General features: G+C 39.6%; 1 protein-coding gene across 1 annotated transcript; it reads left to right on the top strand.

Annotated features, from left to right (window-relative positions):
- The first annotated feature begins 367 nt into the window (after positions 1–367).
- tmc5 (transmembrane channel like 5) lies at positions 368–12,084 on the top strand. Its single transcript, XM_044189056.1, has 21 exons — positions 368–541; positions 1,050–1,235; positions 1,818–2,047; positions 2,281–2,358; positions 3,636–3,752; positions 3,890–3,992; positions 4,255–4,336; positions 4,463–4,723; positions 5,841–5,983; positions 6,149–6,293; positions 6,650–6,802; positions 7,163–7,329; positions 7,918–7,993; positions 8,107–8,204; positions 8,284–8,379; positions 8,523–8,598; positions 9,196–9,329; positions 9,544–9,717; positions 10,589–10,667; positions 10,829–10,921; positions 11,011–12,084. The coding sequence occupies exons 2-21, from the start codon at positions 1,162–1,164 to the stop codon at positions 11,587–11,589; spliced, it is 2,958 nt and encodes a 985-aa protein (XP_044044991.1). The 5' UTR covers positions 368–541; positions 1,050–1,161; the 3' UTR covers positions 11,590–12,084.
- Positions 12,085–13,984: the final 1,900 nt, after the last annotated feature.

Below are 13,984 nucleotides of genomic sequence, written 5' to 3'. Positions count from 1 at the left end.
CATTAAATATCCTGCAAAAATGATATATGCAAGGACTTCTTAACTGTTGGTGGGTTGCAGATTAGATATCTATCTATCTATCTATCTATCTATCTATCTATCTATCTATCTATCTATCTATCTATCTATCTATCTATCTATCTATCTATTCATTGGTCTGTATCTGTAGACAACTTTAATCAGTAAGCACCACCACAGGTCAACCTACAGTAAATAACACATGGACTCTTGGACACACACTTTGGATGCAAATTACATTTTTGCCTTAGGGGTTTAATTATTTTTGTGTCCACATGGGCTTTGCATGTCCTATTCAGAAGCAGTGGACTTTTACCTTTATGGGCTGCTTAAGCCCACACTTCCTGGAAGCCAGACAGTCCTTCGTTTTATCTCATTGACAGTAGTTCTCAGGCTGAGTCACAGGTTACTCCTCTGCATGGACTTCTAAAGAGACTACACATCAATTTTTCTGCAACTCTACAGCATTTTGTCAGGACTTCCTTCTGTATATTCTCTCACCATCATAAAACACATTTACCAGGTAAGCAGGGTTTAAGAAGAGAGCAGTTTAGTTTATCAATGTTTTTCATTATCTGCACAGTATAGTAAATCTGTGGCATACACTTTGTGTTGTCCCACTGGATGATTTCCTATGTCCACTGTTGATTTGTCAGACTGTAGTTTTCTGTTCATTGTTATTCAGATTTTCCTACTCTGCTATCCTTCAGTAGCTCTGTGTGAGAACCATAGAGCTAGGCTACTACATGTGGCAGAAACCAAACCTACTGTGTGAATTAATGATGAACAGATGAGGACGGGACCAAGAGATTAAATTACACATGCTCCCCCCTCGACAATGTTGCTGTCACTCTGAGCACAGAAAGCCACTTGGCCTCATCATGTGATACTACTTGTTTGCTATATTAAAGTTGACTTAGCTGGCAACTGAAGCCTAAATGCAACACGTAATGAAGGCGTATACCCTTATCTTTCTTATGATAACTTAAGACACGCCATTATAATCATCTATGTTATTGTATGTTCAAAAGAGCAAGTTTTTCTGGAACTGGACATTACAAACAACATATTGAAGAGTGACTGTGAGCTGAAGGATCGTCGTTGTTTTCAAAGAAGAGCGAAAGGATCTATTTGAAGGATCTCATGACAAATTACAGCAATGGAGGATTCTTCAACCCTGCCTACCATGACAGCGAGACTCTGGAAATTGATAGAAGGTTTGTGGTAATATGATAGCATAAATTGTGGTTTTGTCTTCAAATGTGCATCAGTGAATCATTTATCCTGAAAAAAACCTGCTTCCCTTATTTTAATTTATCAAAGAATGTGTTTGAGTGAGAGCTGTGTGCACATACTTTACTGTGAAATAATAAATAGGTTGTCCTCAAGGAACAGGCAGCTGTGTGGAAATGATATTTATCCTGGCTATACCCCAGGATGTAATCAATTTATTTTTCTTCTTTTGGGTAAGAACTAAGGTCTTAAGACTGAAAGTTTCTAAAAAACAAACAAACAGTAAACTACATTAGAGACAAATACATTAGTCCACTGGTCTCTGAAGTTTACTCAGGAACTTAATCCTGCACTTCCTTGTAGGATATTTTAATCTTAAAATTACCCACAGAAGAAAAACATCAGGTCCATAGCAGTCATATCTATGACACGTAATCATAACTTGAAATTCCAGTTCCTTTCTTGACCCCCCCAGTGTTCTTAGGTACCATAAACACAAACTATATGACCTCGGTGATAAGCAGTTTATCTTTCACTTTCCCGTATTTGTTCCGTGTGGTCTCTAGGTCTTCAAACAAAACCCACCACACTAACCCCTATGCCAGGGAAGACCCGGCTTGGCGGGGTGAGGGGGCAGACGTGCTTTACTCGTCAACTGGTCAGACCAGCGGTGATGATGCTGTGGGCAGAGTACCCTGGGGGGGCTGGCAGGAGGAGAGCTGGAGAGGGAGAGAAAGCATCCCCATGGGCCTCATCTCAACGCGCCCCGGGAGTCCTCCATGGCAGCATGACCTCAGTGAGTGGACCAGCACTGAGTGACCAAGCTAAATTTATTGAACTATGGAACACTATGAAGTCTGTGTATACATTTTGATGTCTATATTGCATTGTGTCATAGAAATAAGCATTATTTGGTGTTGATTACTTGTTCATTAGGCTCTACAGTTTTTTTTATGTGCCTCTATGTGTTGCTAAGTGACACTTCTGTTGATACTTTGACTCTATCTCCTCCTCACTTTTTTTATTCAGATCATAGTACATTCCAAATCCCCCCTGACTCTCAGTATGATCGATCGTCTTCTATTCGACTTCCTTCTTCAGCGTCAGGTAATGGTTAATCTTACTCCATAGATAATAGTTTCTTTTCACAGTTAAAGTCTTCACAGTTATTGTAAACTCTCACACTATTGCTATGGTATCGCTAACACACACACACACACACACACACACACACACACGCTAAATTGTGAAGTGATTTACAAGACAATAATTCAAAATGAATGTGACATTCATGTTGACCTGTTGACTTTGATTATGAATCAAGCAATGTCCAACTGGATAATTATTAATGGAGGCTGTACACGACAACAAATGACAAGGAAGTTGGCAATGAAACGGGGGGAATTGGATTGTTTGGAAAATGTTGTCTTAATCCAAAGGACATAATCTAACGGTTGTGGACATGTGTCTGTAAAAGGGAAAAAGAAATCTGAGTGGATATTTATTGTTGTCAGGCATTTGTGCCTGCACTGTGTCCTTCGTGCTGTAATGTAATGAAATCCTTGTACAATTTACTGACCATATCTTTAGCTTTCAGCTTATGTTTTTAACATAAAGAGACATTGTTACATTCTTAGTCATGCTAGCAGTGTTGGTGATGTCTGTCAATCTGTCAGTTGGCCCACCATTTTCGTCCAGACTGAAATAACAAAACAACTATTGGATGGATTGCCATGAAATTTGGTACAGACATTCATGGGCCTCAGAGGATGAATCATCTGATTTTCATCTGGCACCACCATGAAGTTCACATTTGTGGTTTTGAGTGAAATGTCTCAACACCTGTTGGGTGGATTGCCATGAAATGAGGTTCAAACAATCACGTATTGCTCAGGATGAATTGGGATAACTTTGGTGATACCTTAACTTGCCATGTAGCGCCATCATCAGATCAGATTTGATTGTCTAATATTTTGGTTTATGACCAAATAGATCATAGGTTTAATCAGGAGTAAAGATAATGTAAGGGCAGCAGTATAATAGCACCCACATTAGCTCATACTGTATATTGCACTGCTATCAGCTGTACCTTCAATTAGTATATTTGCAGTAGGTAATACACACATCTCAAAAGGTTATGTGTAGTAGTTAATGAGGGAAATATAAAGAGAAGAAAGTAAATCTCTGTCAAGCTGTGATGGGTAAATGTGTGAGCAGCTGCAGGTGTTACATTTAAAAATGCCAACCTTGATGACTGTCACCCTGCTCCTGTATTTCCCCTATGCTCCGTGAGTTTACCTTTAAATATCAAGTTCACAGGAAAATTTGTGACAATCACTGTTGAGCAGCAAAACACATTCTTCTCTCCTTGTATGTTCCTGCAGGTAACATGACAATGAGATGGAGGGGAATTACAATGAGAAGGATGAGCATGTTTCCTAACGCTGATCCTGCCCATCTAGCTTTCACAGAGGATGCCATCAGGAACGAGATGGAGAATGGTAAGAGCCTGTGACATGGTGTCGGATTATTCCTGTGGATATGTGCGATGTGAAGTGTGACACCTGATCTGCATTCTGGATGGTAGCCTGTGTAAAGATAACAGGGAAAGCTCATCATGTCATCTTGTGTGTGACAGAGGAACAGAACCTGGTCAAGGAGCTTGTTGCCCTGTCAACACGAGACCGGATTCGGGCCATTCGGGACCTTCCAATGAGCTTTGAGGAGAAGAAACATATCAGGTGGGTTTTCACTGACAAGTAAATGTGATATGCTTCCTTGTCAGTGTCATTCTAGGCACTAGGGGAAAAGTTACATATATGTGAGCAAACACACACACATATACACACTGCTCTCTTGTTTCAAGGTATATTACACAAGAAACTAAAGTCAAGGTTTTTCTGCAGACTGTTGCAATGTGTGGCAAATTCTAATTCATCAGGAGATATAGATTTTTAAGGTACTAATGCCATTATCACATTAAATTATGTTCTCCCTCCACAGGAGCCAAGTACTGGCATTCAAGTCTTCTAAGCAATCTCGCCAGTTCACATGTTTTGCAGATTGCTCTGAGAATGTGTCACTGGTGAGTCTTTCATCAGTAATAAAACAATATGCTGCAATGTCATACATAAACAACTCATTTTAAGTATAGCCCTCTGATTCATAACCTATGCTTGTATGCTATACACGTCACAAGCTGTTCTCTCAGTCTTTCCGTAGGTGCGGCTACAGTATAAGGTCAGCCAGGCAGACCCTGGAGCTGTGGCAAGGCATCATGAAGGAGATAGGTGGCAAGTTTGGCACCAGCGTCCTCTCCTATTTCGTGTTCCTCAAGTGGCTGCTCATGTTCAACATTTTCTCCTTCCTCATCAACTTTGGCTTTATCACCATCCCGCTGCTTGTTAACGACCCCTCACCCAACATACCTCAGAATGTGAGCTTCAGAGGACTGGAGATACTGACTGGAGCTGTAAGTGGAGTCTCTTATCACACCACATACCTTTTCCTTAACAATAGATGAAATTACTATGTATGATTTGAAAGGGCTCACTCATAGTGACAAACCCACAAAGCAACTCTGCAGTTCCCCTCAGCCCTATGGAGTGTTTTAGCTTCTTACAGCATGTTATTTTGTTGTTACGGCCTGCCACCCTTCTGTTTGGGTTCACTCTCACCGCTTTCATTAGCATAATTTCAAGATGCCTGAAAATAATGCAGCATTTAGCAGCTAATAAGCCAGAGATTTTCCTTTGGAGTTGGTGGAGACCAAAACAGTGCTAAATGGAGTGATTATTGGATTTACATTCATCAGGTGGCCAGAAGCACGACTCCAAATGAATATTATTGTTGCTCTTGTGTCTGCCGGATGTGTAAATAGGCAACCGTTTGCTAACTAACGTGTAGCCATAACAACCTTATAAGGTGATATGTCAAATGTTCTGTTTTACAGCTTATCGCACTGCTCCCAAGTAGCCTAAAAAAATCAACGAATGTAGGTTTAATTAATAAATAGATGCTCAGTACAAATACTTCACAGTCACCTACATTCAAATCAAGTTTTATTGTCACATACACAATCATGCACAGTACAATGCACAGTGAAATTCGTTACCCATATTAAGTATTAGGAGCAGTGGGCAGCTCTGTGCAGTGCCCGGGGACCTACTCCAGTTCTAAGCCAGTGCCTTGGTCAAGGGCACTGACAGGAGACTTAACCTAACATGCATGTTTTTGAACTCCCCCCCCTGCACTAAGTGGCAGCATTATTGAACGTTTCCCACTGGATAGTAAATGTGTTTCTGTCAGTGGTGAAAGAAGTGCTCAGATCTTTTACCACAGTGTAGAAATACTACTACTTAGTTGAGTATATTTAGTATTAATCATCTGAATCTGCAAAGCAGCTAGTAACTAAAGCTGTCAAAATAAATGTAGTGGAGTGAAAAGTACAATATTTGCCTCCAAAATGTAGCAGAGTAGAATTATAAAGTAACATAAAACTCAAGTAAAGTACCTCAAAATTGTACTTAAGTACAGTATTTGAGTAGATGCACTTAGTTACATTCAACCACTGGTTTTGGTTTCACCAGGGTTACTTCAACTACACAGTCATGTACTACGGTAGCTACAGCAATGAAACCCTGCATGCTCTGGTGGAGTACAACATGCAGTTGGCCTATTTCTTCACCATTGCAGTCTACATGGTTCTGTGTGGAATTGCACTTATCTTCAGGTCAGTCCAGTTGCCTGTATAATTATGGAATAGCACTCATTTTAATATTGTGGGTTTATTGTACATTTCCTTGAAGTTACCCAGATAATTTTCTTTCAGGTTGACAGTGGTTTGAATACAAAAAAGTGTTACCTATTTTTCTAATCTGTGTCTATCATCACGCAGCATGGCCAGCTCATTCAAGAAAAACTATGTAATAGCAGACCCAGCTTCAAACAATGCATGGCAGCTTCTGTCCAGCTGGGATTTTAGCATCACCAATGAGAGGGCAGTGAGACAGCGCAAGAACAACCTACGTGTCCAACTCAAGGTGACATTTTGGTGACTATTACTGTGTTACAAACCCACTTTTGTCAATCAAGATACCAAGTCAGGAAAGAGAGAGGTGTTTTATTATAGGATAATTTCACCTACATTGCATGAAATATATCTGAAACAACCAACTCTGAATGACATGTTTAATATATACAGTACATATCCACTGATTTGTATTCAACTCTTAGCTTTGCAGTTACATTGTGGAGCAGCTCTAGCTTCAAATGATATTTTCACAATCTTTCAACAAATGTCAGACAATTAGCTTTCAGAGGTTAATTCCTGTTTAAGGACACATCATACATCTCATTATTTTTAATCACCATGTTTGTTCTCTTGCCACTCCTTCAGGAGTCTTTGTCAGAGAAGGCCCAGAGGGAGCTGCTAACCCTCTCTGAAAAACTGAAGCACTTTGGGGTTTATCTGGGTTCCTGGCTCCTCTCCACCAGCTTGGCTGCTGGATGTGGAGCTAGCATCTACTATCTCTGCCAATATGAACAGCAGGTACACAAGTCAAGATTAAGATAATTACTCTTGTTGTTAAATTGGAATAATTGTTTTTGTTGGATATAGACCACAGAGAATAGAAAAAAAGGTTTCTTCTCCTTCTGGAAACAGAAAAATGTCCTTGCCTGCGCAGTAGCAGATCCCTTTGTATACACGCATAGAGAAACATGGTATAACGTGGTAAACAAGTATTTGGTCTTTAAAATCCATATCAGCATGTGTCATAAGCTTACAACCTACTGATAGTAAGTGTCAGTGTGTCAAGTCATTTACCGGCAGCGCAGGGTTGGATTAATTTCATTGCACACAGTGTTCGTCATCTAGCACTATCTTGATCTGACCTCTGTTATCTTATAGCGGGCAACAGATGCTGCCAACTGGTCTCTGCTTCAGGAGGCAGAGACTCTCCTGGTTCCCTTTGTGGTGTCTCTGATGAACCTGGTTGTTCCGCTTTTCTACTCCCTCTTCAACAAGTTTGAGCACTACTCCAGCCAGCGCAAACAGATCTACGCTCTGATAGTCAGGTTAGATACATAGACTGTATAAGATAGCAGGAACTCTAGTTTTTGTTAAGAGCATATAGTACATGAATTAAAGGACATAAGATCAAGGAATATGAAAACTGGAAACAGGGGGAAACAGTTAGCTTGGCTGTGTCCGAAGGTAACAAAAATCACCTACCAGCTCCTCCAAAGATCACTAGATAACATGTTATATCTCATTCAATCCGTACTAAAACCAAAGTTATATACTGGACTGTTTCTTGGACTATTCCCCTGTAAAACCACAAATGGTTGTTTGTACAGATTTAACAAACTACATATGACATGTTAATTAGTGAGATTAAGGGGTGCTGGTACAGTAGGAGGAATTTGTTAGCTTTGGAGAGAGCCAGGCTAGCTGTTTCTCCCTGTTTCTGGTCTTTATGTAAATCTAAGCTAACCAGCTGCTGGCTCCAGCTTCATATTTAGCGGACAGATATGTGAGTGTTTTCGATCTTCTCATCTCACTTGTGGAAAGAAAGCAAATAAGGGTATTTGCCAAAATGTTATACTATTCTTTTAAGCATCAAGAATGCTTGAAATCTTTTTTTTCTTTTTTCCCACATACAGGAATGTGTTACTCAAGATATCCATTCTGGCTGTCTTGTGTTATTACTGGATGAATGTGGTGGCTAAGAAGTTTTCGGTATGTTTGACAGGGATTAACCCTTAATTGCCATCTTTAAACACACCAATATTAGTTTCATCAGTAAACATCGGTATACACAGCCATTCATGAACTTAATGTGTTCTCCACAGTGTTGGGAGTCCATGGTGGGACAAGCTTTGTACCGTCTGGTCATTGTTGATTTCCTTTTTCTGATGTTGGGATCCTTCTTTGGAGAGTTTCTTAGCAAGTGAGTTCCACACTTTCATCATAGAAATGAGGAAGGTTTACCTCAGACATAAATCATAATCATCATTTCTCTATAACAGTGTGATTGGGACAAGATTACTACCACGTCTGGGGGTTCCAGAGTTTGATGTAGCCAGAAATGTCCTTGAACTCATCTATGCACAGACTCTGGCCTGGTAAGAACAGTACATTCAGCACTTACTACATGATCTATCAACTCAATGGAATTAAAATCAGGACTTGTGTGTGTATTTTCTCTCCCGGTCTCAGTGCTAATTTATTATTAAAAGTTATCTTAACCTCTATGTTCTCTCCACAGGATTGGAATCTACTTCTCTCCTCTGCTTCCCGCCATCCAGATTCTCAAATTTTTTATCTTGTTTTACTTAAAGAAGGTAAACGCAGTTTCATAAGGTTTAGAGGCCTTGGTAATTGTAAACTGAACTGCCATGATGACACACTGCCATAGGCAGATACAATGCCATCGCTGCCCGAGCTGCTCCATATACTGTTTTAGGCTCACGTTACTCTATTTATCCACCTGGTTCAATAATTAATTGAAATCCTTTCATCACATTGACCGCATGCTTTATATTGTGTTATGGAAAATACTGGCAGGGTGTCGGATTTATGAAGTAAACCTTTTGGTTGCACTGAACTAGGCAAGGTCAATCAATCCCAGAAGAGTAAATAAATTCAATACGATTGGTAATTTGACCCAGGCTGGATCTGGTGTTGTTGAATGTTTCATGAACATGCTGAATGACCTTTGAAGCAATGCTATTCAAAGCTCTGATGAGATCTTCATGTTTTCTATTATGGAGTGAAATAGATATGGTGTTTAGGCTGAAATGAGCTCATGGTTTTGTACATTTGTAAAATATTATACAAGCTATCGCAAGAATAGCTAGAATATATGAGTGAAAATTGTGTTTTTAATTTATATGTCTTTGTTCACGTGCATGTGTTTGTTTTTTTTACCACCTCCCCAGGTCAGCCTGACCCAGAACTGCCAGCCTCCACGGCGGTCAGGCAGAGCAGCTCAGATGCAAACCATCTTCATTGCCCTCCTCTTCTTCCCTTTCTTTGTGGGAGCTCTGTCCATTGTTGCATACACTGCCTGGAGGTACGAGAAGATGACTTGTTTTGACCGTCATAAACTTTTATCTCACATTAACAGCCTGGAGTCAAAGAAAATCATTGTACAAGATCATAACCTTCAGAACAAAATTATAACAAAACCCCACCAGTCTTTGACACATGCTGCATTCTTTACCAGTACATAAATTCCCCCAAACCAAACTTCAGTCTTGTTTTGTCCACCTTGTCCTGCTCTGCAGACTGACTCCCTCAGAGCAGTGTGGTCCTTTTCGGGGACTCAACAATACCTTCAGTGTGGTTGGAGTCTGGATGCATGATCTGGAGAAGATCTCTGGTTCTCAATGGGCCGTCTGGATCTACCAAAATGTCATCAGAAGTGAAATCTTTTACTTTCTTATCACACTCATCATCATGTAAGTGCATAGTGGAGGTGCTATGTTGTGTGTATGTTGTGTGTGTGATACATCTATTGTGTTGATGCAGATAAAATCCAGTTGTGAATCAGTTTTTGCAAAACACATTTTCACTCATTCTTGGCAAGAGAAAAAAAACCAACCACAATTTATGTCTTATTATGTTCTGCTCAGAAGTAGCTCTTAATGTTGATAAAACCATCTCATCTCAAGGTCCATTTCGTAGCTGTGCTGGAGCTTTCGATCATACCACATGATCTTCATCAGTAGAAGAGTTTAATGAGTTTTGCATGTGCAGAGCATCTGCTAAATGTCTAAATATACAGCTATGCTAGTGGCTCTATGAGGCTGTACTAAGGCACAGCAGGGCTTTGAGCTAAATGCTAATGTTAGCATTCTAACATGCTCACAGTGACAATGCTAACATGCTGATGTTAAGCAATTATAATGTTTACCATGTACACTGTCCTAGTTTAGGGTGTTAGCATGCTAACATTAGCTACTTAGCACTAAACATAAAGTACAGCTGAGGCTCATTTGATTGCCATTAGTTTTGCAGGTATTTGGTCATAAACTTAAGTAATCGACCATGAATGTCAAATATTACAAATATATTTCAGTCTGGACAAAGGTAGTAGACCAGCTAACAGACTGACATTGCCATCCCTAGAGCCTTGCTGCTAGCCTATGTTGAAATTGAAGGGTAAATTATATATATCAGATATTTTGTTTCTCGAATATATGTACAGGCTGTAATGATGTTATACATAGCATGTGGTTGTTATTCATGTAAAATTTTGCATCTTTGTGTCATTATGTAAATTGTTTCTACAATATTATGTCATGTATGTTATCATGATTTTCTTCTCAGTGTCATTATATACATCTTCTGGCAAGTCACTCAGGGCCGCAAGCAGCTTATTGGTCAACTGAAACAACAGATTATTAATGTGAGTATGTTTTAAAAACGATCCTTAAAAATGTGCTTTTGTCTATTTTTGCCTTTATTTGACACCATTTCGTATGCCTGTTAATCCCTAGGCTGCATTTGAAATTCATTTTTCAGTAATGTCTATTATTCCTTTCCTTTTCTTTCCTTTTCTTTCACCAGCAAGGGAAAGACAAGTCCTTCTTGTTAGACAAGCTCCAGAACCTCCAAAAATCTCAGCCTAATAAAAAATCCAAACAGAAGAATCCAAAAAAGGTCTGTTGTTAAATTCTTTCATGCAACTAATCAACTTTCACCCTAAGATTTGTTGTCAGCCTCACTACATATTTTCTTCTGTCCTTCAGCACACCAAACGGCGTTCAGATGACCACTCCTTGGGCGGTCAGTCCAACTCAAACGCCATGGTTCAGGCTTTACTCGCTCGCCAGCGGCTTGAAGAGGAAGAGGAGGAGGAGAGACGCTGCGGCGTGCCCGTTCCCTCCGACATCTCCACCTCCAGTGCTCTGGTTCAGGCCATGTTGGCCCGTCAGAGAGCTTACGACCAGGATGAAGATTTGTACCAGATGCCTGATGACCAGGCCATGCAAGCCAGGCAGAGGGCTCATGTTCCAGAGAGGGATGAATACTACAGTACAGCAGGTTTTTCTAAAAACCCTGTCAACACATCCAGTGCTGTCACACAGTCCATGCAAGCCAGACAAAGAGCAGAGGAGGCTGGAGCAGAGGATACAGATGACCTGCCGTCTTCTGTGTCAAGTGTTATGATGCAAGTTATGCAAGCCAGGCAGAGAGCAGAGGAAGAGGACAGGATTCAGTGGGTACCTGACCCTCCACAAAACCCAGCTCCCACAGGCTCCAGCGCTCTCATACAGGCCATGTTGGCTCGGCAGCAGGCCCAGAATGAGTACGATGACGGTTACTGAACAAAGGGGTCTGACTCTATCTTACCGTGGGAACAGAACTGAAAAGAACAACAGAATGTATTTCTGAAGATAACCGAAATCACACTTGTCAGGTTATGATTTGTGTTGTCACCCATAGATGAATTAGCATCAGTTATAAGTCCAGAAATGGGGGGATTTCTCCAGAATTGCAATACATTCAGTCCTGCTGACTATATATGCAAAAGAACACAGTCCAAAGACAGCTACTGTAGCAGGGTTAGGAGAGAGTGCAGGTCCACTTCTTTATGCACCTTTTTGAATTAATATATTTTAATAGTATGTTTCTATGACAGTATATAAGCCTTGGAAGACAAATAAGTACTATAACATATATACACTAGGCCTGATTTTGTGCCATTTCTAATGTACTTTCTGTATGATAAACACCAGTTGTTAATACTGTATATATTCTCTGTGAAATGTAGATGAACACCAGATACAAATAAAAGAGTCAAAAATAAATTCATAAATTCATCACTGTCCCCTGCATTACATTATATTGTAAGAAATTGCTTTTGGAACCAAACTATTCATGCCAAAATAGGCAAGGCCAGCCCTAGGATTTTGTTTGTGGCCCCAAAATCCTGCCAGTGTAACCACCATATCACACACACACTGCTCGTAACTGAATGAACACACACACACACACACACACACACACACACACACACACACACACACACACACAATAGAGATGGACAAATTAATTAACAAATCTCTCATTTTATTTGAGGGTTGGAAAGTAGCTACATCTACAAACAGTAACATTGTATGAAAAGTAAATGAAGGAGAAAAACACATTGTTCAAAGACAGTGGATCCCGCAGGATCATTTTGAAAACAAACAAACTAGATTTTATTAAACTAGAAACCCTGCCTAGAAATAGAGAGAGAGAACTATTTTGTTTGGATTTATCAATTTTTTTCTTTTTATGTCAGAGGTGCTTTCACACATACTTACTGACAAGACTACAAAGGCAGTTCATCTTCTGACACCTTGGCAGCTAAATGAAGCTATTAACCAATGATTGTCTAATAAATAAGAGCTGGGATAAATACCAACGCATGATGATGATTTGATTTTCAAATTTGTAGTAGGCCTACTCACCTCCAGGGGGAGCCTAATTAATCTAACCCAACCTGTCTTAATCCATTAAATGTTGTATTTATTTATTTTATGAGCATTTCAATTTGTCATAGATGTAAAATTGAGGAGCAAAGTGAGGCAAAACTCTACATAGATGAAAGGTGTTTTTTTGATGTTGGAGTGGTATGTGTGTGCGCCTCTGTCAACTAAAGCCCACAAACTGAATACTTTGGGCTCTGGTAAAAAACCTGATGTTCAGACTTTGTCCTATTTTCAGAGAAAGCCTATTTAACATATAGAATTACAGTTTTCATGAGGGAGTGGCTTTGAAGCTTACTCTTATTTGACATGAGATTTGTTCAGACAGCATGAAAGTGTGTTGGCAACCCTGTATAATATTAACCAAAAATGTTAATTTATGTTATATTACTAGATTTCAGTATTGCAGTACAATTACAATCATGATTTTGCATAGGCATTCTAACCTAAAAACCTCTTATTGGGAATCATGAGAAAGAGACACAGAGCATTCCTGTAACCATAGTAACTCAATTCAATTGGGCTTTATAGGCATGGGAAACAGATGTTAACATTACCAAAGCATGTGTGAAATAAAAACATAAACAGAAAAAATGTGCTATTAGAATATATACAGATAAGTAAGATAATATAGTAATAAAAATAATAATAAATATTGACTTGCAGTTAAAAATACAAATACAAGTAAGTGAAAACTACATAAACATTGCAACTTTTTTTAATGAATGTGTGTGTGTGTGTCTAGGTCATTCATTCATTCCTCAGGTTGTGGCATGCTGATATAGCTCACTGTCCTGCCTGTGTGAGCACGGTGCAAGAGGAGAGGGAGAGACGCTGTACTGCTGCCAGAAGAGATTACTCTGATGTATGGGAATACATTACAATATGATAGATTTGTGGAAATTTCTCACTTTCCCCCTGATGGTGTGAATAACTCGCTGCTGCACGGTGTTGCTGTTGTGCTGTGCTGCTCTGTCCTGTCTGTCTATGCGCTGTCCTCCAGTGTTGCCAACTCTCGCAAGACAAATAACCACAGCTTCAAATACAATCCCAGTATTAATATAGCTTGTTACAGCCTCGATGTAAACAGGCTCAATAAATGAGCCTGCAACAAATTAAAATGAAAACAGATTTTATTTATAATAGCTTTGGTGGTTACTCTTGTATTTTAGGCTGATGCTGACAACTTGGAAAACATTTTCCACTAATGATTACAATTTGCATTGACAGAATATGTGATTGTTAGATT

The sequence above is a fragment of the Siniperca chuatsi genome, linkage group LG3, assembly GCF_020085105.1.
Source record: "Siniperca chuatsi isolate FFG_IHB_CAS linkage group LG3, ASM2008510v1, whole genome shotgun sequence".
NCBI lineage: Eukaryota > Metazoa > Chordata > Actinopteri > Centrarchiformes > Sinipercidae > Siniperca > Siniperca chuatsi.
The sequence above is the reverse complement of the archived record's forward strand: the minus strand, read 5'-3'. Positions and strand labels throughout refer to the sequence as shown.

What these genes read in the sequence shown, in the direction of transcription:
- tmc5 (XM_044189056.1), top strand. Translation starts at nt 1,162, where the DNA reads ATGACAAATTACAGCAATGGAGGATTCTTCAACCCTGCCTACCATGAC. An exon ending in GTTGCATACACTGCCTGGAG is followed by an intron (nt 9,330 to 9,543) that starts GTACGAGAAGAT and finishes CCTGCTCTGCAG; the next exon opens with ACTGACTCCCTCAGAGCAGT. An exon ending in AACAGAAGAATCCAAAAAAG is followed by an intron (nt 10,922 to 11,010) that starts GTCTGTTGTTAA and finishes TCTGTCCTTCAG; the next exon opens with CACACCAAACGGCGTTCAGA.